Source organism: Zingiber officinale, chromosome 10A (assembly GCF_018446385.1).
Source record: "Zingiber officinale cultivar Zhangliang chromosome 10A, Zo_v1.1, whole genome shotgun sequence".
Classification (NCBI taxonomy): Eukaryota; Viridiplantae; Streptophyta; class Magnoliopsida; order Zingiberales; family Zingiberaceae; genus Zingiber; species Zingiber officinale.
Window position 1 is genome coordinate 1209127 of NC_056004.1, and position 26977 is coordinate 1236103.

General features: G+C 34.4%; 3 protein-coding genes across 10 annotated transcripts; 1 reads left to right on the top strand and 2 right to left on the bottom strand.

Annotated features, from left to right (window-relative positions):
• Positions 1 to 150: 150 nt before the first annotated feature.
• On the bottom strand, positions 151 to 2584 carry LOC122027136 (probable serine/threonine-protein kinase PBL16). The gene is made up of 6 exons (XM_042586009.1): positions 2234 to 2584; positions 1855 to 2156; positions 1609 to 1744; positions 917 to 1053; positions 687 to 810; positions 151 to 577 (listed from the first exon to the last, which is right to left on the bottom strand). Exons 1-6 carry the CDS (start codon positions 2292 to 2294, stop codon positions 267 to 269), a joined length of 1071 nt encoding a protein of 356 aa, XP_042441943.1. The 5' UTR covers positions 2295 to 2584; the 3' UTR covers positions 151 to 266.
• Positions 2585 to 8703: 6119 nt separating this feature from the next.
• On the bottom strand, positions 8704 to 10318 carry LOC122027324 (phosphoserine aminotransferase 1, chloroplastic-like). The gene has a single exon (XM_042586270.1). The coding sequence runs from the start codon at positions 10187 to 10189 to the stop codon at positions 8927 to 8929; it is 1263 nt and encodes a 420-aa protein (XP_042442204.1). The 5' UTR covers positions 10190 to 10318; the 3' UTR covers positions 8704 to 8926.
• Positions 10319 to 14426: 4108 nt separating this feature from the next.
• On the top strand, positions 14427 to 24594 carry LOC122027058 (FH protein interacting protein FIP2-like). 8 transcript variants are annotated; one of them, XR_006124271.1, is made up of 12 exons: positions 14427 to 14629; positions 15251 to 15360; positions 16414 to 16548; positions 17435 to 17599; positions 18327 to 18410; positions 18637 to 18683; positions 21768 to 21841; positions 22264 to 22322; positions 22949 to 23008; positions 23513 to 23608; positions 23950 to 24030; positions 24248 to 24308. XR_006124271.1 is itself a non-coding variant. In XM_042585863.1 (11 exons), the coding sequence occupies exons 1-11, from the start codon at positions 14563 to 14565 to the stop codon at positions 24299 to 24301; spliced, it is 936 nt and encodes a 311-aa protein (XP_042441797.1). In that variant the 5' UTR covers positions 14427 to 14562; the 3' UTR covers positions 24302 to 24594. The 8 variants fall into 8 exon arrangements, 7 of the variants coding, with proteins under 7 accessions (XP_042441797.1, XP_042441799.1, XP_042441798.1 ...); XM_042585863.1 differs by lacking the exon at positions 23513 to 23608 and having other exon boundaries at positions 24248 to 24594; XM_042585865.1 differs by lacking the exon at positions 23513 to 23608 and having other exon boundaries at positions 18366 to 18410; positions 24248 to 24594.
• The last annotated feature ends 2383 nt before the right edge of the window (positions 24595 to 26977 follow it).

Sequence of the window (26977 nt, forward strand, 5' to 3'; positions counted from 1 at the left end):
AAAAGATCTGCTTTTGAATAAAAGAGTGCCCTTGACATTAATTATTATATTTATACACAATGTTTCTTTTTATTAGATCAAATTCTAATTGAGTTGTTATTGTCAATTCCCTGTAGAGGAAGATGACAAGAGTGCGAGGAGCCACAGCCACAGCCAAATCAATAGCAATTGTTCTTCTTCGGACAAAATCTACATACATATCACTATCCTTCCTCTATCAAATTGCAAGCCTTGCATAAGAAATGATTACTACTTGGCGGTGATGATCAAACAGCTACCTGAAGAGACTCCAAGGAGACCACAACATCCCTCATCAGAGGCCTTGCCTTGAGGTTGTGATTGAGGCAGTGGCTGGCCAACCATGCCACCCTCTGAGCAGCTTTCTCAGGGTAGTTTTTCCCTAGCTTGGGATCCACAATGGCAAACACTCTCTGTCTCTTGGTCAGATATGGCCCTGCCCAATCCACTAGTGTCTGCTCGCCCGCCGGCCGACACTTGTCCAGCGACCTCTTCCCCGTGAGGAACTCCAGCAGCACGACTCCGAAGCTGTAAACATCGCTCATCGACGTCAGATGACCTACAAACACCAAGAGTTTGATCAAAAGCATCACATCCAGTTCCACTTGGTAAACTGAACCAACACAATTGTAAATAGAGAGTGAGTTTCAAACTGAAGTTTCATGTACCCGTCTTCAAATATTCTGGTGCTGCATAGCCACAAGTCCCCATTATTCTAGTTGAAACATGAGATATGTCCCCTACTGGACCATTCTTTGCGAGGCCAAAGTCTGAAAGCTTTGCATTGTAATCCTAAGTGCAGAAATGATGAGGAAAAAAACAAGTTTATCATTAATATCTATAAGATGTTCCATTGAGAAGATGTAACAACGACAAGACAGAATTTTAGATGGCTAACATTGTCTAAAAGAATATTTGATGTTTTAAAATCGCGGTATATTATTGGTTTTTCAGCATCATGGAGGAAAGCAAGCCCCTTTGCAGCATCAAATGCAATCTTCATTCTGATACCCCAAGGAAGGCAGCCAAGCGCTCCTGTCACATGGAACTTAATTTTAATTAACCAGAGATATCTACATGATTCATATTTAAAATGCAAAATCAATATGAAAGATCGCATTAAGTTTTGTTGGAAAAAAGTAAAACCAATTATTCTACTATTAAAATAACCTATGATATCAAATGATTGAGAACTATGATAACATTGTTAATTTCCTATCTATCTTTTGTTGGTCAAAAGTAATTTCAACTATGATGCTTAGCTGGTGAGCTTTCTTTTCAGTATCAAAAGAAAGAAAATTATTGCTCATGTAAATACTTTCTGTTCCATCTATTTCAACAGAAAAACAAAGAATATATAGAAGAAAAGTATGATAGAGGATTGAAATGAAAAAGAAAAACAGATTGTGTAGAAGTATTTTGTTTTTGTTTTAACAGGTATCAATCAGAATTGTCAAATTGGATAAGAACAAATAACAATTATTCAGCAAAATAAATCAATTGGATAAGGAAGTTGATATTTGTGGAGAAGCATGTCTACTGAAAGATTGATGAAGAGAAGTTTGAAATTTCTGAAAAGGAAAAGATTACTCGAGAAGAGAAGAGATTCCACATTCCCCTTGTCCATGAACTCATATACCAGTACTCGGTGCTCGTCTTCGCAGCAGTATCCAATCAATTTCACCAAATTCGGATGCGAAAGTTGCCCAAGGAATATAACCTCAGCCTAAACACATCAAAAACCAGCCTTAAAGACGACTAACATCTATCGAAACGACTCAAACTATTGCAGGAAATCAAGCTGAAAATAACTAAGAAGAGTTCCTATATATTTACCAGCCACTCTCTGTGACCCTGGAAACTGTTTTCAGCATCATGGACCTTCACAGCCACTCTCTGAGGTTGAAGACCCTTCTTGAGGTTCTCAGTGATGAACCCTGCGTACACGCGCCCAAATCCCCCAATTCCCACACTGTTCTTGAAATCTGCGGTAATAAGCTTGAGTTCACTGAAAGTGAAAGTTTCCAGAGGATTCCCTGCAGCCTCCTTCCTCAGATCCTCGACCTCCTTTGCGTTCGACGGAAACTTGCTAATCTCCTTCTCTTTTTCCTCTCTTGGACTTTGAACTTGTGGAGATTCTGATAGAAAGAACTGATTTTGAATCAAGAAAATCAATTAACATATTCAGAATTATTATAACTGAAAACACACTCACCTATCTTTAAAGAGGAAGAGACTCGTCTGATGGAGAGGCTCTTAAACCAGCAATTTCCCATGAATACCAGTAGAACTATTCACCAAGATTGCATGTTACTGCGAGATTATATGAGCTTTGGCTTCTTCAAAGAGAAGGTAACAAGATATAGAAAGAGTTGAAGTAATCAGTAAACCGTGTCCAGGCTATGGATTGCCCGAGTAAAGACTTGGTCTACCTTCCTATAAATTATTTTGAGGTGAAAATTGAGGCCATGACTGCTCCTCTGACTGGGTTGTTTGTAGAGAAACCACAAGTGTTCTTGGAGAGAAGTAGAGCTGTAGTTTCGGCATTCTGGAGGTGCTTTAAGTCACTATAACATTTCAGAAAAGATGTGGATGGAATGTCATTGTAAAAATCAACGTCTCACCACTCACCAAAGAGGAAGACTGAGTGGAGTCAATATTGATAGTAGAAGAAAGAAGAGTAAATGGATTAGCAAGAAGAATTAATATTGTTTTAATATTACCACTTTCTTAAACAAATAATTCATTTATATTGAGTGATAGACTTTCTAACTACAGAATTATTTATATTGAGTGATAGACTTTCTAACTACGAACTGTTTGATACGGTGCATAATAATCGGATTTGATAGTCAACAATTAAAAGAATATGACAGTCAGAAGTTAAAGAAATGTAACAATCAGAAGTTAAGAGAAAGTAGTAGTCAGAAGTCAAAAGAATGTGACAATTAACGTACGGAGTAGAACCGCCCGGAGCCATCCGGTATATAAAATCAGGACGGGATCTACCGGTCAGGAAACCAGGTATGCGATAGGACGCGTGATCAGGGCAAAAGTCTGACCTAGCTTTGCCGGTCGGGTTTCCTCAAGCGAGCTCGTATAAACAGATTTGTCATGCTCGGTCGGGTCTGAATCGGGATAGCATGGAGAAGGGGACTCTGATCACGCCCCTTCGTCCATCCAGTCTATTCCTCAGCACTTAGCAGACCGACCCGGACTGCCTCAATCACATTCGGGCGGGAAAGAAGGCGCTACGCGCCAACAGATCAAGGAATCGTAACCACCTGTCAAAGAATAATTACTGCATGTCAGGAAATATTTTAATAGTTAGGGTCATTTGCAAATAGAACCTTCCTCTAGTCTATAGGAGAAGGTCACATGTCCTCCACCACTCGACAAGTCCTGACACTCGACACCCTCTGACAGGGGTCAGTCTCCAAAAGGTACATACTGTCATATAAAAAGGGACGTCCTCTCCCTTGCATAGGTATGCTCTCACACACTTGTCTACTTTTCTTCTTCCTTGAGGGTCTGCTCCGGGGACTTTTTCCTTAATTCTTGGTCTCTAACGTTCTGTGTGTTTGTCTGAGTGTGCACAGAGTTCCAATACCGCCGGCTCAAGCCCAGTAGTTCTTCAAGGTCACGTGGGGTCCGTTCGCCAAGGCTCGCACAATCGCAGCATCACAGTCTCTCCTCCGATAACACCAGTGGCACCTCAAGGCTCGCACGATCGCAGCATCACAGTCTCTCCTCCGATAACACCAGTGACACCTCATCCAACTTTCATAATATCCGACTCAATTTCCGGACAGGATCGCTCTTCAAACTTCGAATCTTCAATACACATTTGAAATCTTGCGTCTAAATCGTCCATCAGACTGACCATCCACTGATATAATTGACGGTTGAACCAGTAAAGTTAATTAGGTGGTCAGTGAGTGAAGAAGATCCTAATAATAATGGAGTTTAAGAGAAGAAATCACCACTTTTGTATTGCCAGAAACTTGTTAAAAAAAAAAAAGAAGAAGAAAATATTAGAGACGGCTCTATTTTAATTAACATATTAGCTCGTGTGTCAATTTCAATGAGCGACAAAAAATGGTTGCTTAGCCAGTAATACAGAAGAGACAGTTAAATGAGCTCAGCATAATCTCGTGATTAATGAAACAAATGTGTTAAATTGTTTATTTATTATCAATAAAATAGAAAAGGAGCTTGAATAATTCAAGTCAAATGGTAGACCAAGCAATTACAAGATTGCATTAAAAGTCAGAGAGATGAATACGATTTATTTGTTGGTACATACGATTTATCTGTGGGTGCTAGATTTAGCATTTAGACGAGAATAGAGAGAAGATGAATAATGATCAGCATTTTACTACACCGCGTCAGAAAATTTCAACGTTAATTTTCATAATTTTAAAAACAGATAATACAATTTCCATTATATCCTCCCACCACGAAATAATGTCCTTAAATTTTTTTTTTTATCCATTTAAAAATTTAAGTCAGTCCGTTTTGGATATTGATGGACTTGCGCTATTTAAAAATTCAATATTTTTAAATTAAGGGAGTCTGGAAACTCATGGATAGAATTAGTAAGTGATTATCATTAATTATCTTATAATAAATTTGTAATAATTTTTTTAAACTTTTATAAATTTAAAAATTTACTACTCCCACTATATCTGCTATGAAATTCAGATTTAACAAGGCTTCCAAAAGTAATTCAGAGTTTAGTTTCATTTACAACTAATTAATTGATTTAGAAAACTATGAATCACTTCAAATTAAAAATAATATATTCATTTGAACTATGATTTCGATAGTATAAATTGAAAGTAATAAATTTTTAAAAATTTATATATAAATTAGGAGAAGGGGAGCCTTGGCGCAACCGTAAAATTGTTGCTATGTGACCAAAAAGTCACGTATTCGAATTCTGAAAATAACCTTTTGTAAAAAAGTAGGATAAGACTGTGTAGAATGGATCCTTTTCTGAAATCCTATATGATGAGAATTTCGTGCACCGGATTATCCTTTTTTATGTATAAACTAGGAGATATACACACGTAAACTCATGTGATTAATTTGTAAAAAGGAAGAAGGGTATAATGACAATTTACTGTGTTTTTAAGATTATGAAAATTAGGTATGTGATTAAAAATGAATAATATTCAAACTTTCTTATGTTGGTTGGTAAAATGCTGAACAATGATAAGTGAGTAGTAAGTAGGAGAGCTAAAGCCGACTTTGTCAATGAGGAAATTTTTTTGGTCAACTTGTAAGACTGAAAGAGTCAATCAATATACGGTTTCTACGTCGATAAATCAAACTAAATTTAGTCAAAGATCCCAACCATAATTCTCTGTTTTTTATTTTATTCAATAACTTGTTCGTTTAGTTTTACTGTTTAAGATTTCTTGAAATATAACAGAGTAGGTTGAGAGAATATTTATATTATATAACATTATTTTAAAATATTCTCAATTCAATGGATTTGAGAGTTAAGGAAGAAAGCCATATTCGATCATTAATAAATTTTGATTTTTTAAAAATGATTTCATCTTGAATTGAAAACCATTAAATGTTTTAAATCATCGAGATATCATTTAGAAGTTTTTGATTTCTTATTATTATTTGGGACAATAATGAAAAGGGCGTCCTTTGGTATTTCAATCATCCCAGAGATGTCTATGCTCTCATTAATTGAAATAGTTAGTACTTATATGGATATTTATTTTAATAGGTCCGTCACTTTTAAGTGAATGTAAAAATATTTTATTAGGTTCTTGACCTCCTCATGCAAGGGGTCTTTCGACTAGGACAAATGTTCTCTATGATTTATCCTTGCTAGAATATATGAGATCACTTTGAAGGGACCATTGATGTGAGGGCTTCACATTTTGGGAGAGAATGGTCTATTTTTTTTTTTGACTAGGGGATGGTTCACAACTCAATTACGATCGAATCATGATTTGGTAATAATTAGTTACGGTCCCTCTGAGTTCATCTTCTCACCTAGGTCGGGCTACCTAACACTGAGCGGGAAGTGGCTTCCGGGCAACCTCCGATCTTCTACTTCGACCCAAACTACAACTTAAATAGAAAGATGAATCGAAAGAGGATCGCAACTAATTACGACCAAATTACAATCACAATCTTATCACAATTAAATTATTGATCATCTTTTAGTCCATAAAAAATGAACCAAAATCCCGTCTCTCATATTTTACCCATCAAAGAAATATTTATTTTTTATTTTTTATTTTTATCAAAACATACAAACATACCATTTAATATTAGAAAAATAATATGTTTAAGAAAATAATCTCAATGAAATGTTCAAGGATAAATATATAAAATGATGAAATCCATAAAAAATGAAATGATAGATCATGAATTTATGCATCTATGAGTATTTCATTTAACGTATCATAGCTCTTAGTATTATTAATTCTTATCATGCGTATGATTATGAATGAATCGGACAGATATTGCCAGACAAAATAAATGCTAACTGCTACCATTTAAACTTATTCCATTTAATAACATCCATATGGCAACAATTATATTTTATAGTGGGTAGAACGCGTTTGATCGATTCAACTACGTCATTTTAGAATGAACTGTTAGATTGAGAAAAGCATTTGATAAAAACAAATGAACTTATACGATGATTTAAAAAAATAGAGAAGCTTTTTTTATTTTTACCTTATTATTTTCTCCTAAGTTTTCAAAAGAGCTTTCTTCTCTGATACTGACGTTGAGTTATATGGCTGTGCTGGTCAAGTAAGCCAGTGGCAGAGGACGATAGATGAACTAAGAAGTTAAGGACGAGAAAGATGACTTCCGAGGCGACTTCACTAGCGAGCAGAATTGAACCTTAAAGAAAAGAGATGAGAGATTCAGACTAGGCTTTTTTCTTCTGGGTCCGAGATCAGGAGGTAGGAAGCAGGGAGAGCAGCTATTAAAGCTACGGAAGCAAGAGCAAGGCAAATAAAATTTCCCTTTCAATTTATACAGATCAAACATTTACCCCGGACAATGGTGTAGCATATAGCACCTTTTTAATATATTCATCAAAATTCCAATTTCAACTCATCGACAAATGAATTATCTTTAATAAATGATTGATCTAAAAATACTGATTAATACATCATCCATTGCAAACGTTTTCTGCCAAAATCGAATTAATCATCCCTAAGTTAATCGACTTAAACTGAATATCTAATGACAATTTTAAAAAAAAAAATCTACAAATCAAATATTTTGGTAAAAATAATAAAGAGGATAAAAAGTGTTAAAACATACAAACGATACATTAAAGACAATGTGTGTGCTTCAAAATAATAAACAATAAATAATATATTTTCTTATAGAGACGAGGCAATCATTGAGTTAATCAAATAAGGATATCTCCAATACAAGATTTTTAAAGAGATTTGTAAAATAAAAAAGCTAAATAAAAAGGTTTTAATCATTGTGGATGTAAAGTGATCCGATGATAAAATGTGACCCGCCCGACAGGAGGTCAAAGTAGGTCAACGTGCGGGATAGGGGCTCGATCAAACGAGCTACCTTCGAAGAATAGCCGATCCGACACTTCAACAGCTTGGTTTGATGCCGAGCTTCCGACGTTCATAAGGCAAAGCAAGAAAAGGCGAAGGCCGAGCGGCCATCCCGCTCGGCTAGACCATGGACGCGACCTCAACTTGGCAGGCAAAGCTCCCTCACTCGACAAGGTGAAACCGGCCAGCAGCTCATTGACCGAGCGGACACTCGACTCACCTGAACGACAAATTGGCCGAGCGACTCTCCCGCTCGGCCTGATAGTAGACAAAAGAAGCTATTGGCAGTATCTTCTTAGGGACCAGTGTCATCGACAAGAGACATGATCGACGGCATGACCAGACAGAGAATATCACCCTGCCTGAGAATATTCCCCAGGCAGTTATAAAATCCATAATATTACCACGCAAAATGAAATATACTGAGTTTCAACCGACACACACATGAACCAATAAAAATGTTCATATAAAAAAAAAAATCTCAGTGGGACAAACTTCTTGCCATGGTTTCAGTCTTATGATCTACACAAACAATTTGCATCAGCTCAAATCAGAAATGTTTGTAGCACCCATTTATGCTCAACCCCAGGCTAAATCTTATCTACTTGTACCTGTATGCATTTGTTTGAATATTACAACAAATGCATCACAGATTTTAAAAAATAGTGAAACATGGATTGCACTACTCCAACTTTCCATTGAAAAACATGGTTCATACACATTCAAAATCTTGAAATGGCAGGTAAAAGTTGAAAACCCAATGAAGGGCACTGCTTTCAGCTGGAAGCAGAAAGCATAAACTAATGCAACTACAACTCGAGTAAAAGAAAAGTTGCATATATTTTACAAAATAAACACAAATAACTGTGGCACCAATAAACATAAAGAAATAAATAAATGCTACACCAGAAAATGTTACACAAATAAATGCTACACACCAAACTCACATAGATAATCACAAGAAGAAGGTGAGCTGAACATGTCTTATAAAAAATAAAAGATGAATATTCATCAAGCATAAAGCACAAGGCACAAAGAAAGTGCAAGAAAAATATTGCAGGAGATCAGTTGCTTAGCAGACAAAAGGATCTTCTGATTCCTGCAAGAAATCGCATATCAAAAGTTGTAGAATTATATCAGATCAAGGAAGACACGATCTACATCTGACAGAAAATTGATCTTTCTGATGCCGAGACAAACAAATGGCCTTATTTCTAGAAGTCGGCACATAGTAAAAGACAGAGTTAAGCAAGGATTGAATTCGATCCATAGGACAACAAAACCACAAGCAAAACAAGAAAGCCTCGAGTTGCAACCGAGAATAGGAAATAACAAAATCAAGGGTGCCTGGCTTGGAAATCTTTCATGAAGGCAACGAGCTTCTCAACTCCTGCGAACGGCATAGCGTTGTAAATGGAAGCCCGAACACCGCCCACTGATCGATGTCCCTTCAGCTGAACCATGCCTTCCTTTGCAGCCTCCTCGATGAATTTCTTCTCAAGATCAGACTTTTTCAGAGTAAAAGGAACATTCATCAGGGATCTAACTGACTTCTCAACAGGGCATACGTAATACCCATTGCTCTCATCAATGGTATCATAAAGAATTCCAGCCTTCTTTTGGTTCTTCTTCTCAACCCCTGCCAACCCACCTTGCTCCAATAGGTCCTCAAATACCAGAGCGCAAATATAGATCGCAAAACAAGGCGGAGTATTGTAGAGGGAAGCGCTGTCAGCATGGATCTTGTAGTCCAGCATCACAGGCGTGATGGGCTGGGCATTGCCAATGAGATCCTTGCGCACTATCGCGATCGTGACGCCGGAGGGACCAACGTTCTTCTGTGCCCCAGCATAGATCAAGCCAAATTTCGAAACATCAACAGGCTTCGAACAGAAGTTGGACGACATATCAGCTACCAAAAGCGCATTTTTATTGCTAGGACTGGGGTAATTCTTGAACTCCACTCCATGGATCGTCTCGTTGCCGCAGATGTGTAAAAATTTTGCGTCCGGGTTCTGCTTGAGGTCATCAAACGCGGGGATCTTCGTGTACTTTTCAGACTTGCCGGACCAGATCAGGTTGGCCTTGCAGAACTTCTGCGCCTCCTTGAAGGCCTTGTCACTCCACGATCCGGTGACGACGAAATCTGCGCTGTCTCCGGGAGCACAGAGGTTGAGAGGGACGGCGGCGAACTGGGTGGTGGCGCCGCCCTGGAGGAAGAGGACGGCGTAGTCGTCGGATATCCCTAGGAGGAGGCGGAGGTCGGACTCAGCCTTCTTGATGACGGCGTCAAACTCCTTCCCTCGATGGCTCATCTCCATGATGCTCATGCCGGAGCCATGGTAGTTGTAGAGTTCGGCCTGAGCCTTGAGGATGACGGACTCTGGGAGAGTGGCGGGGCCGGCGGCGAAGTTGAAGATCCGTCCGGTGGCGACGGAGGGCGAGACCGGGGGAGATCGGACGGCAGTGCAGGAGATGGTGGAAAGGCGAGTTTTGCGGCGGAGGGGCGCGACGAGGAGCGTCTGCTTGCAAGGGAGGGGGGAGGAAGGGCGGAGGGGTTGCTGGACGAGGAGAGCGTGGGGAGAGGATGAGGCAGCCATCGCAGCAGGCGGGAGCGAGAGCGATCTGAGAAGTGCGAAGTGCGGGGGAGGAAGAAGGAGCGAAGTGAGGAGGAGAGAAGTTGGCGGCGGAGGAGAAGGCGAAAGAAACTTGGCTAGGTATACCGAGGCACGCCGACCCTACGCTTTGGTAAATGTTTACTAAAAATTACCAAAAAATAAATAAATGTTTACTGACCTTTTTTTAATAATTAATTAATAAATTTTACAAAATTAAATAAAGTAAGATATAGATAAATTCAAGATATAACTATATTTTTAATCAAGCAAGATATTAATATATAACTTATTAATACATTAAGATATAACTTATTAATATATAACTTATTAATACATTAATAAGTTGGAGCCACCTTTTACTAAACAATTCACCAATGAATTGCTAAAAGATGAGTGTGCTCATCCCCTCCATTAATCTATAATTAATAGAGAGAGTAAATTATAGATAACTATGAAGCCTTAGAATAGTAAAAAGTACATAAGGATACAATCAACCAATAGAGATACAACCTGAAGTGTTAGTAAAAGGATTATTATTATTATATTATATTAATATATATATAAATATCTTAATTTTTAAAATTTAATTTAATTTAATCCTAAAAATAAAAATAAAAAATTTACTAAATCTTAAATTTAGATCAATAATTCGATCTAAATCTAAAAATTTATAATATGAATATAATTTTTTTTTAGCGATTTAGGTCAGATCACATTGTCAGATGGTCCAATTGTAAAATCAATTGTCAGATTGTAAGATCGTCCAATTGTAAAATCAGATTTATTTTTGACCACCTACGTCAAGTGATCGTAAAAGTCTTTGGTCTTGGCCGCCGGTTTGAATCACTTGGCAATGCTTGAACCGTTGTGCTAATTTTTCAATACCTACTTCTTCCGAGAAGGATGCTTCACCAGAAAGTGAAGCACCATCTTCACCTTTGCTCTTTGGACAAGAAAAAAAAAGTTATTATGCGCCATCTTCACCAGAAAGTGTTCGTGGAGTCACTGTACGTTTGTTCCGTTACCACTTCGCCATCTTCGTAGCCGCAGAATATACGGTGCATTTCAAAGAAAATTAATTTTAACGATGGAGTGAAAATTGTCTAAATTTAATAGGGTTGTTATAATCAACCATGAATATTTAATTTGGTCGCTAATCGCTAAGGGAGTGTTTGGTTGGAGGGAATAAAAGTGAGGACTGAGAATGTGATTGAAAGTTAATATTTGGTTTAGGGTATTGATAGTGGATTCCACTGATTTAAATCCTCAAATATAGGATTGAGTCATTATCAAGTAAAATAGGGGAAATGGGAATAGTGGATCCCACGGATTCAAAACTCATCATTCTCATTCTTTACCTCAATGAATGTCATTCCTATTCTCATTCCCTTTCGCAAATCAAGCGTCTCCTAATTGTTCAACTCCATTGTTAAATATAAGGATAGAAATTTAATTTGGTCATTAATTTTAAAATTTTTGTCAAAATACCCTAAAAATATTAAAATCGTAAAATTCAATTTAAAATTGAGAAATCCTAAACAAAGCTACAGTCAAAATTCATACAAATTACAGTGGTCTAACAACAAAGCAACATCAAAAAAATAATATATTCGTCACTTCCTCCATGAAACAAATACCTAATTCAATTTTCAATACATTCCCTCATATTGGGTACCTAACCTTTTCATATAAAAACCTACTGTATTAAAAAAATATTCTTCATGATTTATCCCCTTTAGAAAATATAAAGCCACCAAAGAGCCACTAAAATGATGAATTCATCTTTTACTCTAATTTCCAATACATTCCATTATCCTTAAAAATAAAATTCATTCATCACTTCTTTATCTTTGACCTTCTTATTATTCAATCCGACAACAAGTACACTGCAATAGTTCAAACTTTATGAATCTAGAGTTCATTACATTTCTAATTTTGAAATAACCCTATTCATATATAAATTGAAAATTAAATAAATATACACAAAGTAAAATTACTTATCAAAAAATGCAAAATTGATAAACATAATTTTAACATGTTTTAAAATATATATACTGTAAGAATATATTCAATTCTTAAGTGCTGACATTTTATCTATATTATTCCTAAAATAAATCTAATATAATTAGAGTTACATATAATATTGATTAGAGCGAGCACCATCATCCTCCACTGCTAGCCCTACGACATGTGAAAGAGAGGTAAATTATGAAGGACCTTTAGGCATGTTGAGAAGCTTCCTAGGTGAAAGGGTGTTGCATTCAATTTCTATAAAAGGTCATACGTTGATCTCGAACGTTTTATACGGCCGACCCTATAACCATCTGTAGAGAGATAATAAAAAAATTGAGTAGGTAACCACATGGAAGGGTATTTTATGTCGACTTCGTCGGGAATAAACCCTTATTCATTTCTATAAATCTACCATACGATGACTAACTCGACTATGTCTTGGGGGCTTCTACAAAAAGTCATAGTCCAACCTTGGGCATCCCATACGGCTGGTCACATAGTCATATATAAAGAGGTAAATCAGAAAACCAAACAGACCACTACATGGGTGGTGCATTATTATTCAATTGGGCAAAAATGATTACTTTCGCCCAGTGCCTCCATCAGCTCACTCTAGAATAATAAGTGAGAGATAAACCATGACGACTAAGAGGTAAGATGGATGAGAGAGTGAGTTGTACTAGGGTGCAAGGATTTATATACTACTAATCCTAGGATTTGACTCTTTGCTCACTAGACAAAACTAACATCTAATTAACATCTCAACTAAGCCTGTGGGGGTGTTGCATTATCATTCAACTAATGTGATCATGCACGCGTTGTATGTGTAATATAATAATATATAATATATAAATTATTTGGGTCTTTGAAAATTTAAATTGTTTGGATTTTCTAGTGTCATCCTTATAAACCAAAAATTAATTATTTGGGTAAGATTCGTCAAACTCATGCAATAGTGACTACTGTAACGGACTTCCCTATGTAAAAAATTATTTTAATTTAATATTATATTTGTCTTAGTAAAAAAATTAAGAAAAGTATATTTTTATGGCCTAAAATATTTATAGAAGTTTTTTTGATGTCAATTCTAAGATATGAGACTAAAGAAATTATATTTTTTTATATAAAAAACAAAAAAAAATTAATGATGAGAAAAATTCATAATAATACGTTGTAACTGAGTCTCGAACTCTAGATCACTTATTGTTTCGCTTGTGAAATTACTAATAAATCTTGAAATTATTTTTAGTGTAAATAGAAAAAAGGACATTAACGTAAATGCATTTTAGGCTTCACTAAAGTTAGTTAATAAAGGGAAAAGATTTTTAATAAAATAGTAAGATGTGTAAAAAGGTAATTCGTTCATTTTCAATAACTTAATCAATCGATTTCAAGATCATCATGAGGGAGATAAATCAAGGAAACTAAGGGGCCAGATGGATGGGAGGATGATTTTTCTTAGTACAAGGGTTTATACTCCACTAATCCCGAGATTTGACTCGCATACTGAATGCACAAATTATCATCTACTGATTATCTTAGGTAGTCCATTCAAGTTGGCAAAAAACAATTATACTTATCTCAACATCCCTGTCAATTTGTCCTAAAGATAAATAACAGATAACTACTAGCTCTTAAAATAATGATTAACATACTAAGAAGGTATTTATCTTAGTTATATCAAAATTTAAATTCCAAATTTTAAATTAACAGTATTTGATAGGCTAACCACTTAATCGTCTCGGAGCTGCATTAACATTCAAACATGTATTAAGGAGTGTCCCAAAAATATACTTTAAAATCCAACAAAACTAGGTGATAAGGAATGAAATTGACCACTTCCACTGCGGCAGAAACGCCCATCGAGGGTACAAAAGGCAAGGAGCATAATTGATTGCACCGATCACCTACTCCGGCGTTCAAATCGCTGCTCAAGACGTCTAGCTCAGACAGGCTACAAATATCGACTGGCTTTAAGCTACGGTAACCACAATTCTTCTGGTTCTCGTAGCAATCGAAATCATTGAAATGCTGTTCTCTGTTTTTGAACAGTCAGCAAATTGGTCGTGCGTCTGGAGCAGTTATCATTGTGCGGGTAATGCATCCGCCGTCCGTGGCCTCCTGCCGTCCTGCGAAGGAATCTGACCGTCAGCTGATTTCAATGGGCGGCAATAGGACGACGACTAAATTGGGCTAAACCGCACCAACAGGTCATAATAACATTTTCACGAATCGACCCACGAAGGGCAATCTTGTTATACGACCGTCAGAGCAGGGGCATTCGTGTAATCGTGAAGGCGGAAACTACAAATCGGCCGGAGTCGAGCAGGAGGCCGGCGACAATGGAGCCCGGCTCTCCGTGGCCTTCGTCGCAAGTCTTCCTCAACGTAGGTCGGTCGATCATTCCAGGTTTTCCTTTTTTGTTTGCTTTCTTCTTCCATCTCTATGGCTTATTCGCGCTCCGAGACGGCTCTACCTAATTAGGGTTTTTGAGAATATGCTTGGACATTCATAGGGGAGGATTAGTCTCTCACTGAATGCGTTTCTTTAACAGGAGATCTTATATTTCCATGATGATTCTCAACTCTACGTGGGATTAGTTACTCGTTGATGTTTTTTGTCCGAGGGAGAACCTGACTATAGTGATAATTTGGACTGGATTTCTTTACTTTGGTAGATGACTATTAGCTTCATCTAGTTTTATATTTACAACCGAGTTGCAGTATTTCGGTAAAAAAAAAAGGTGTGTACTTAATAGGCTATTAAATAACTCGGAAGGTAATTGGAAGGGCATTGATGTTCAGCAGAAAAACTTTAATTCAATTTAACCCTTTGCCGGTTCATTCAGACAAGTAAGTCTGCAATGACTCTTCAGGAGTTAGCTATTATATAACTCTCTAGATTAGTCATTCTTTGATTATCTTAAGAGTTGGCTTGACAAATAAAATAAATTACCATCTTAATTTCTCATGCACAATTTATTCTCTTTTGTGTTGTACTGATCCTTCGTTCTAAGACCATTTATTTCAGGGGGTAAGAAATACACCACAACAATTGATACACTCACGCAACGTGAGCCTGATTCCATGTTGGCAGCGATGTTTAGTGGGCGGTATACAGTTTCTACTGATGATAAAACGGTATTGTTAGTACAGCTAGCCTTATGGCTTGGTCTCTTGTTTGTACTGTACTTGTATGTTTCCTGCCTGAATCTTATTGCTCTGTTATTTAATGTTTTAGGATTGGTAACTTATCACTTAATTGCTAAATGGAAGTTAAAAATGGTAAGGAGAACAAACTGTTTTTTCCAACTATTTGAAGGTGGATAAATGTATTTTACTCCGTTATTTATTAGTTTATTTGTTGTTTCTATCCATATCAGTAACATAAAAGAGATAATCAAAAAACTTGGAAATAACAATTTCAAAGCTAGCATCTAAGTTATCTACTGAGAGAACTTATTATAGAATTTTCTTTCTTTTAATGCTTTTAATGATCAGTCCTGTTCATGTCCAACTTTGTGTTATGCATACTTTTTTTTTGTTATACATTTTTTCTTGATTTCTTATATGTTTAATGGTGATTTATTATGTTGTATTTTCTTCTTTATATCTGGTCCTGGATGGCTATTTGCGCCATAGAGAAAATTGCCTTCTGCATGGTTTCACTTCCTTTTTTTCATTTGATGCCATTTGTGGCATCTTGTAAAAATTATGTCAAGCTAATCCAGTTGCTTGCCTATCACTTTTTTTTGTCTTTTAAAGGAAAACTAGTGGTCTACCAATGTTTACATTATGCTTTCTAAGATATATCTTGCTGTTTACATGATTGGCATGATCTATAAAGTGTAAAACATAATTTGATAAGCATATTCTGAAAATCTTTAAATGTTTGTCGTCTGTGATTTATTTTATCTAGCTATTACCAGCAATGTAGTCTTAAATGGTTTGCAATTTCAGAACAGATTTTCCTAGCCAACCTCAATCAATTGGGTTACACCTATTGTAGTTGTTTAAATTAGCCTAAGGTTTATCTAGCTATTACCAGCTATGTAGCTTTACATGATTTGCAATATGAGGACAAATCTATCTACCCAACCTCAAATAATTGAGATTATGCAGTGTTGCTTTTGGTTGTTTTGACAAAATTAATTTAAGGTTTTTCTGATGTTGTACTATGCTCTGTGTTTGCAGGGAATGATATTTATTGATAGAGATGGGAAGCATTTTAGGCATATACTAAATTGGCTAAGGGATGGTATCATTCCAATGCTCCAAGACTCTGACTACCAAGAGCTGATACGAGAGGCAGAATACTATCAGTTACTTGTAAGTGATGATGGCCTTTCTATTCTATCAGCACTTACTCTGGAAGGTTGGCAAACGATGCTATAAAGATGCATCTATTAGTTTTCCTTAAAATACTAGAAAGTCATTTAGTGATACTTTAGAAACGATGAGCCAGCATCAAGTGCAAATCAAATAGCTCCATCCATAGCACAGTACTATCTTTTGCTTCTAAAGTGAGAGCATCCCCTTGAATAAGCCAATTGACCATTCTTAATATCATGCAATGCATCAACATTTTCTAAGTTAATTGAATCCTTGTGGCAACTGAAAGTACAGAAACATACAACCTCCAAACATATTTGATGTGGCATTATCTTAGTCTACAAAGTAATATTTTAGTCAGATTATTCTCTCAATTAAATTTTTGTTCTATTATCTAGTAGTTCAATTGTGCCTCCTTTCTGTTAATACATGCAACTCCATAAATATGAGAACCATACTGCAGTAGTTGCTATCTCTGTGACATTTTAAAGTTTTGTTATCCTATTAAACAAGGATTAGTCTTTGCATATAGTTGGAAAAATTTTCCTTGTTTTTGTAAGAAATTGTTGTTGCATTTAATGCATGCGATGTGAACATGAAAAATGAAGATAAATGCAGTATGGTTGAAGTTGGTGCCTTGCATTCATTGGGAGTTTCAAAAGCAAAACAAGTATCTACAACTTTTGAGTGACCCTTGACAGTGTTTCATATCCAGATTCTTTATGCTAAAACACAATACTTTGAGCATGGTACTTCATTTTGCATTCAGCAGTAGCTCTTTTTATTTTTTATATTTATGAGGTTTGTTATTCTATTAACTAATGTATTTTGTTTCTTTTGGAGCTTAAAAGCATCTATGAAATTTTGCATCTTGACACTGCAGGGATTGATTGAAAATATTAATGCAAATCTGTGTAATAGAAAAGATAAAGATGCCCCAGTGGTTGAATTAACAGAATTAACACGTAAAGAAGTCATCCAAATCATTCAATCTGAAAAAGTGAGGTTTCGAGGTGTGAACCTTTCTGGTCTTGATCTCTCTAAGCTGGTAAGACTTCAAGTGCTCCTTTGTGCTCATTCTTGTTGTTGTTCTGTGTTGAAAAATACTGAAACAAGGACCTGTTCAATCTTTATCTTTTGGTCTATTGACGATGTGTCCCTTTTATATAATAAGTTATAGTTGACAGAAGGGTGGGGGTGCATGGCTCTTATAGATCCACTTAATCTAGCAATATTCAAATACGTTAAAATTATTTAAATAATTTTCTTTAATCCCTCTATTCTTCACATGTTGTCTTCAATTAATTCAACTTATCTAACTATAGAATTTATTGGTTGATTTTGAACATATTCATTTCATCTTAATATATTTAATTTCATTTATCATTTTGTGATGCTACGCCTAATTACTGATAGTGTTAGTTATGATCTCTTCTCTTGTACACTATCTATCCAACACTTTGACCTAGAATGTATGATAGATTGTGCTATAGCTTGCAAATCTTTTCCTTTACCCCTAATGCGCACATCATGACCACACAAGACACTAGAAGTTTCTTTATATTTCAACAATCTGCTACTTATCCTATTAATGTTTTCTTTTTCAATTTCTCTCTTTGTTGAATAACTCATCCAATGACCAATATATCTGAAACTTTAAGTCGAATGTTGGTCCATTTCATCTTACTTAGAGCTGATAAGTAAATCAAGAATATTGATTTGCCATGTCAATTGGTTTCTTTGAATGCAGTTATTGCACTTTTGGTTCTTTGCAGGACCTATCATATGTTGATTTCAGTTATGCCTGCATACAGAAAACCAATTTTTCAAGAGCTAATCTCAATAAGGCTAAGTTTGGGGTAGGATTCTTCACTTGTCAACTTTGAGATGTAGGTTTATTGTTTTTTCATATATCACTGTTACTTTCTGTTAGTTGTACAATAGTCTTTGTTCATAAGCATGTAATCTTTAAGAGATATTTGATTGTGGATATTAATCCTCATAAAAGTCTTTGTTTTTTTTTTTTCTAATCATAGCCAAATAGTTTCACTTTCTTTCAGTTGACATATATTTTCTTCTTGATAGGATGCTGAAGCAGGGGGTTCAATCTTCGAAGATGCAAACTTGCGTGAGTAAGACTTTGTCAACAAAATTCAAACATTTTATTTTGTTCTTCTTAAATCCCTTCAAGTGATTTCTACATGCAGAATTTAGTTAACTATTTTCCTGGTCATTCATTATAAAGAGACTTGCACCCTAATATCATGCTGATCTCTCTCCTTTTTTTTTTATTGCAAATTTATTGAGTCTGTTGTTACTTGGGTGACCCTTATGTGACATAGGTTCAAGTGCTTAACTTGGAAATAAACTCCTATCTTGCCATAATATCCTCTTGCACTTATCTTGTTTCACTCCAAATATAAGCCTATCAACTGAATTGAAATTTTGGAGCAACAATTACAAAAATCTTGTAAACATTTCAGCTATACCTCACTAATACCAATTGAGTATGATTCATCAGATCAGAGTATTGGTGATTTGGTTGTAGTAGCATCCTAGTAAAATTGACCTCTTAATTTTTAAAACTCAGATTAAAAAAGCTTCCATGATTTCTAGTATTGGAAATGGTATTTCTACGGTTCATTCATTAGCTCATTTAACCACTAAGAATTAGACTAGAATTGTGACAACTATAACTAGAACAGGCATACTATAGGATATAGATATATCTCAATTTCTAGGGCTTTGGTGTCACTTCTCATTGTTGGTGCTGGCGTTCTTATTGGTGTTTCTCCTACCCCCTCTTTTTATAGTGTTTCATTTTCCACTCCATGTTTGCAACAAAATCAAATAATGTCAGAGAGAATCATCCTATCTCATTGGTTCCAAATCGTATTGGCCAAGAGAGGCCCAAAATTATTATGAGGTTAGGTGGCCAAAACTTGATCCCTATGATTCAAGTTACACAGTTCCAATTAGTACCACCAAAATTTGATCAGCACAGCCAACAATGGCATACCAACCACAGTTCAAAATTTCATTCCATGCTAGGCGGAACGGGCGAAACTTACGGTTCCGCCCACGCATTGAAACCGGTACCAGATTAGCGGTGATTTCGTCTCGTCATCACGTGCACACAACGGGAGGAATCGCGCACCCGACAAAAGGAATCGGGCGCGCTCGTCGTCGCGCGACAGAAGGAATCATGACAACGTGTCGCGATTCTATAGGTTATAGATTAGACTAGAATTGGGACAACTAGAACTAGAACAGACATACTATAGGATATAGATATATCTCACGTTCTAGGGCTTTGGTGTCCCTTCTTCTTGTTGATTCTGGTGCTCTTATTGTTGTTTCACCTTCCCCCTCTTTTTATAGTGTTTCATTTTCCACTCCATGTTGGCAACAAAATCAAATAATGTCAGCAAAGAATCATCCTATCTCATTGGTTCCAAATCGTATTGGCCAAGAGAGGCCCAAAATTATTATGAGGTTAGGTGGCCAAAACTTGATCCCTATGATTCAAATGACACATAGTTCCAATTAGTACCACCAAAATTTAATCAGCACAGCCAACAATGGCATACCAACCACGGTTCAAAATTTCATTCCATACTGGGCGGAACGGGCGACGATTTCGTCTCATCATCGTGTGCACGCGACAGGAGGAATCGTGCGCTCGTACGTGCCGTGAAAATCGTGAAGACGTTAGTGTTAAAAATTAAATGTTTTGATTTAATTAATTTAAATATTTCCTAACTTAAGTGTGATATTTCGAAGGCGAAATTATCCCAATAAAATATAAATATATTTAAATTTTTTTAAAAATTAAATTTTTATTAATTAATATTCTGAAAATTAATTTTATTGATTTAAATTTTATTTAAAAATTCTAAAAAAATATTTTTTTTAAAAAAATTCTAATAAATCAGATTAATATTCTGATATTTTTAATTATTTTATATATATATTTTTTCTGTTTTACTATTTAATTAATATTCTGATATTTTTTATCATTTTAAATATATATTATTTAAAATAATAACTAATTTAAATAAATAAATAGTTAATTTATATAATTATTATACATAACATAGTATTTTTTTAATTAATTTATATACTTATTATAGAAAAATATAGAATCAATTTAAAATTTAGATCCATAAATATTATTTTATCTTAGAATGTCTCTATTGATCTGCCTAGGAAATATTATATATCCTTTATTTAAGCAATTTTGATAAAGGCTTGTTAAGTTTATGATTCCTAATAAAATATTTATAATCTTGTGCACCTCTAATCATTCTAAATTGAGATAGTTGAATTATTATTATTATTATTACTATTATTATTATTATTATTATTATTAGAAGAAGAAGAAGAAGAAGATTGTTTCAAGTTTAAATAAAAAAAAACCAAAATCGTATCGGCACGGCACGGTATGACACAATATGATACCGAAATCGTATCGTTCCGGCCTTGGACTGAAATCTCGACACGAGTCATGATTTTAAACCTTGATACCAACATAGCATTAATATTGATTGGCGGCTGGAACAAAAATGTTTTAGCCATGTTGACTGATCTATATCAATATTTGAAGCCATGGACTGTGCTGCTCTTTTTGACCACTTTATTTGAATTAGGCTAGACAATGTTTAATTCCAAGCATCACACTTGTGTGCTTATTTTTATTTTTTTAAATTTAACAGTTGAAATTTATTAACTTGTAGATTCTTTTAGTTTTAGACTTACATCTTTCTGGCTGGATTTATCATTGTTTTGTAAAATACTCTTTAACCCGTGTGCTTATTTCTTGAGCACTGAATTCTTTTCACACTCTAGATTCGTGCGTTCCAATTTTAACTATATTGTGCATGTCTCAATAAGTTTTTATATTCTTATTGTAAGATTATTTGTTATTCCTCCTTGCATTCACTTCTCACCAACAAAACCAGGGGATGTCTTTGAAAAAGTTGGCATTTGTTGGAGGAAATAATTACATTCTTCTTAGAGTTTGTTACGTAATAACACTAGAAGTAACAAAAATTAACTTCTTTTAATTTTTATTACTTGGATAGTGCAAAGGTTAATGTCTAAGATTGATGTCATTGAGTGCCATCAGGATTTTTCTCATCTTGGTGAAGTAAAATAATTTCATTTACGGGCTTGTATAAGAGCTGTCTTCATATTATCTGACTTATCTTCCATAGATGTGAGCTTATTGGAGCAGACCTTCATCAAGCTAAATTGGATAGAGCTAATCTTCAGAGTGCAAATCTTCAAGGTTGTCAGTACTTTTTTTTTCTATATGAATTTGTGTTGTAGACACAAATCTCCTCTCTATCAATATGCGTACCTCTTTTTTATGTGCTTTTGATGCATCCCGAACTTTCCCTATTTGATGTGGATTTATACAATCAACAAAATTATCTTACGATGAAGTTTCTTTAACCATTCCCTACATCACCCTTAATTTATAAACTTTCCTTGAAAATAAAATCATATAGTTACTAACACAATATTGCTGCAAATTGGGTCTTCTAAGATTTTTGGTTTGTAATTCCTTTTCTTAATTCTTTGGGAACTTATGCCTGATGAAAAAAATGATTGACTTGTAGGTTTTTTTTTTTTTTTTTGGAAAAAAGGAAATTCTTGCAAATAGTCATTGGTGGTACTAATAAATGATGTAAATTTATGATTCAACAGATGCATGCTTAACTCAATGTAGTCTTTGCGATGCAGACCTTCGTTCAGCACATTTACAGGTTGGTTAACTTTGTTACCTTAATCAATGTGTTCTCATGAGAGGGTTTGCTGATTATTCATCTAAATATTGGCTTTCAAGTTATTTCTATTTAGCAAGTGTCTGTATAATGAATAGCAACAGTAAATAATTCACCTCATAGTCGAAGTTTCTTGAAACTACCGTGTATTTTTGTTTAGCTACATATATTGCATTTTAGGATATTGTCAATTTAAGTTGTTTGTTACTCAAAGCTCATCTTGTTTACTAGAATGACAGCATGAATCCTTCCTCAATATGTCTAGTCCTACTAACAAAATTGTAGCTGTGACTCTGTATTAAATGAATATTTTTTTCTTCCTTCTTACTCCCTTGTTTTTGTGTACCCAAGCTTATTTATTTCTATGAAATTTCAATGGACACCGCCCATTGTTTAAATCTAACCTTTTGGAGTTCTGTTGGGAAACATTTTTATAACTTTGCTTAAGTAATGGCCTTTTTCTTATCAGTTTGAAAAAAAAAAAAATGGTGACTCTTGAGATATTGTCTTGCCATACTAATACTTTGCCATTTATTTTGTTGCTTAATCAATGACCCTTTCCTTATTAATTAGTCATCATATTTCGCTTGCATTTAACTTATTTTCAGAGTGCAAAACTTAGTGGTGCAAATCTCCAAGGTGCTAATCTGGAAGGAGCAAATCTGAAGGTAAACATTGCTAAATACTTTCATCATGAAACTATTTAATACCAAAAAAAACAATGAACCGAATTTATCATTTCTGCAGCTGTTATTTTGAAATATTGTTGACTAGAATGTCTAGCAAAAAGCTGTCACAGTACGGACTAATTCTGACACCAAAGAAACTCACACTCATAACTCATGTAGGGAAATATTATTTAGGTAAAAATATCTCAGTATATGAGGTCCTAACCCATTTTATAAACTTGAAGTAGGAGCTCTTCTAGGTAAAAATATTATTCGGTTGTCTTAACAATTTTGATAACTCTCGAATAAATATAAATGATTTTATTTAAAAAGAAAGGAAATAAAATAAAACCCTAGACTACACTTTTCCTTAGTTTACTAAGGAGCATTTTACTCCAAATGACTTGTTAGCAATTCAGGAGCAGATATGCGTGTTTCAATTCAGGAGGTAGGTTGCTTGATGTTTTAGGATGATGGGTGTGGAAGACTTCTTTGTGTAATCAGGAGCGTGGGGAACCTTAACTTAATGGAGGTTGGAGGAAGCTGAGTTTGATCCTATCCAAGATAGAAGTGTGGGGCCTCCCGGGAGGCGCTTCTAAGGTGATGATCTCGACTTTTTCCACAAATTAAATGTACCGCTAAAAAAACTCGAACTCACAACTCATGAAGGGGAAAATATTATTAAGCTAAGATATTTCAATACTTGGGATTCCTTTTATAGACTCAAAATAGAAATTATTCTCTAAAAATTTAACTTCGTTTAATAAAAATTCTAGCAACTTCCTAATAAATATAAACAATTTTTTATTTCAAAATAACTGAAATAGAATAAAACCCTAAACTGTGTGGAAGGCTTAAGATATTGATTTTTTTTTTCTGTTAGTAGTAAACCAAAATTTGAATGACATTAGGAATTGATGAATGTTATTTGTTATTTACAGGGTGCCAAGTTGAATAGTGCAAATTTGCAGGATGCCAATCTTCAACGGGCTTACCTTCGAGAAGTTGATTTGCGTGATTCTGTAAGTTTTCTTTTCCCAGTTTCTTTTCATTCTACCTACAGGAATGTTACAGATGGTTTGAAATTTTGGTATTAATACATGACTATGTCAATATGTTCTTCTCTTATTTGTAGACCCTAATATGATTGCGTCATTTTGTATTATTGCTGAGATTTCTTATCTCTCATTCTAACAACACCAGCAGTGATGTTTCTATACATCGTTTATCTTGAAACAGCAACTTGAGGGAGCTAAGATGGGAGGCGCTAATCTTCTTGGAGTTATCAGATGATCGAGCCACGGAAGACTTACTAAGGTCTACAATTTGTCGAGCAGAGTTCCGTACGAAGCAAGTGATTTGATGCTGCCCTAGTGGTGCATATTTCCAAATACTCGGTGTCTACTTAAGTGGCTTGAAGAAATTGTCCCTGATAATTTTTAGGCTGATGTGGGTTGGTTTTCATATGATCGATTTAAAAATTCACTTTTCAAAAATGATCTATTTGAACTTTGTGTGACGCTTAGTACAATACATTTTGGTTACTATCTTAATAATCAACTTATTAAAAGGGATCAATTGGCGGAGATGGGAGACTCAGGTGGTGTTTGGTTAAGTAATTGAAATGTCTATAAGGTGGTGTTTGGTTAAAGTAATTGAAATGTCTATAAGTATCAATTTGATAGGAAAACTGAATGAGAATGAAACCTATCTAATTATATTAATTTGATTTATTTTTATATATTTAAAAATTATTCTTAAATTATTATTTTTAAATTTATAATTCAAACATTATCTTTTATTATCATTTCATTCTATCTAATTATATCAATTTGATTTATTTCTATATATTTAAAAAATATTCTTAAATTATTCTTTTTAAATTCATAATTCAAACACTATCTTTTATTATCATTTCATTCTTTCATCATCTATAAATCAAAATACTCCCTCCCTCGATTTATTGGTAGATTCATTCTCTTTTTTTGTTTTTTCTATTTAAAGATCATCGTGTCATCAAGGGCACATGAGTAGACTTGAGATATTTCTGGAACCTTTTATACATATTTTTTATTTTGAATATTTATTTTGTAAAAAATATTTAAGTTAAGAATAATCAGCCCAACTTCTCCGTTCACCAAATGATTACCGTTCAAGGTGTTTCATAAAGTATGCAATGAATATGAAGTTTTTATTTCTGAGGAAGTATCTATTTCGTAGGAGTTATATTTGATGTTTTATATTAATAGATACATGCATTTATTTTATTTAAGCATGCAATATGAATATGAGGTTTTTTTTAGGAAGTATCTATTTAATGGGAGTTTGTATATATTAATAAATACATGCATTACTCTTTATTTTATTATACGTATTTAAGTTTGAAACATATATGCATATTTAATTTTTATGAATAAAATTACTATTTTATTATATTATATTATAGGTACTTAAGTTTGAAACATATATATACTTGTTTAATTTTTATCACTCTAAATAAAATTATTATTATTTATGTTTGTAAATATGATATTAAATTATTTTTAAAATCATAAAATATAGATTATAATTTAGTATTGCAGTTTAGTATAAAATATTTACAAACATGATTAAAAGCTTTTTTATTTTGAAATCGTCAGGAGTATCAATTAAAAATTAATATGTATCAGATTTCATTTCATGCATTTTTCAATAACACATTTATATCTTATTTGTGTCATTAATGATATTAATATTATTATTATTAAGGTTGAGATCAGATTATTTTTAACATATAGAATTAGGTATTGTTGAGCTCAATTAAAATTATACTTACATGTTATATATATAGAATCACATATAGTTCGTGTAAGAGATTGTTAGATTTAATTTCGCTATTTGATAAATTTGTATGTTATTTTGCATTACAGACAAACATTAAGTGATCTAATTGGTGTTAATTGTGAACTTATGTTATTGGATGTGAATTTATACATGTGTAGAACCTATTAGCTTGTATTCTGTTATTAATAATGTGCTGATAATAGAATCAGATATAATACTATATATAAGACCCGGTTTCCATAGTATTAAGTAATTTATGAGATCTTCCTAATTCCAATTGGCAAGGAGAATATCGATGTTGTCATATTCCAATCTCTACGGAAGATTCGTTTGCTGTTCTCCTTAAGCTACCGGATTTTATAGATGACACAAAAACAATGACAATTGTTTAGAATTCATGTTTAAAAAAACTTTCATCATTTAGTTGGGCACACAAATGTCTTCTGGAGTGAGATCAGTCCCACATCTCTTGGTCCATTTTTTTATGGATTAAAGGATGTCCCACTCTTAATTATGATCGGATCGTAATTACGATCCGATTACAATTAGTTGTGATCTTTTTTGAGTTTATCGTCCCCATCAGATTATAATTTGGATCAGAGCGGGCAGCCGGAGACCATCCGGAGTGAGCAAGTATCCAGGTTGTCGAGTGCTGCGTAGGGCAGCCTCCGATTTTCGGCCGTCCGCTCCGACCTAAACTATAACTTGACAGGGACGGTAAATCCAGATTGCGATCCGATTACAATTAAGAATGGATCATCTCTTGATTAAAAAAAAAGTGGACCAAGAAATCTGCTCCTATTACGGAGCCTAATACATGCATCGTTACCTTTCCAAGTTAGTTCCTGCCTTTTGGTCATTACCAAACTGCTTCAGAAAAACCAAAACTCTTCTTTTCTTTATCATCCATAAACACAAAGAAACCACACCAATCTTTTCTTCAAAATAGTAAGACAAAGCACACCAAAGAAGCAACAATCAAATGCATTCTCATTCAATTGCACCAAATTATGAAATTGCCAGCTTAAGGATGCCTCCAGCACTATTCCACACAATCTGAAAAGAAAAATTACGGAGGTATTTATCTTAACACAACAATCTTTTACATGAGTAAATACATTTTAAAAAAATATTAAACCAAGTAAT

Bases quoted from the DNA above. Each gene is read 5' to 3' on its own strand.
- LOC122027136 (XM_042586009.1), bottom strand. From the start codon at position 2,294: ATGGGAAATTGCTGGTTTAAGAGCCTCTCCATCAGACGAGTCTCTTCC. The intron at 1,745-1,854 runs GTAAATATATAG...TGATGTGTTTAG, and splicing joins AGGGTCACAGAGAGTGGCTG to GCTGAGGTTATATTCCTTGG. The intron at 811-916 runs GTTAGCCATCTA...TTCTGCACTTAG, and splicing joins CAAATATTCTTTTAGACAAT to GATTACAATGCAAAGCTTTC.
- LOC122027058 (XM_042585863.1), top strand. From the start codon at position 14,563: ATGGAGCCCGGCTCTCCGTGGCCTTCGTCGCAAGTCTTCCTCAACGTA. The intron at 21,842-22,263 runs GTTGTCAGTACT...ATGATTCAACAG, and splicing joins TCAGAGTGCAAATCTTCAAG to ATGCATGCTTAACTCAATGT. The intron at 22,323-22,948 runs GTTGGTTAACTT...ACTTATTTTCAG, and splicing joins TTCGTTCAGCACATTTACAG to AGTGCAAAACTTAGTGGTGC.
- LOC122027324 (XM_042586270.1), bottom strand. From the start codon at position 10,189: ATGGCTGCCTCATCCTCTCCCCACGCTCTCCTCGTCCAGCAACCCCTC.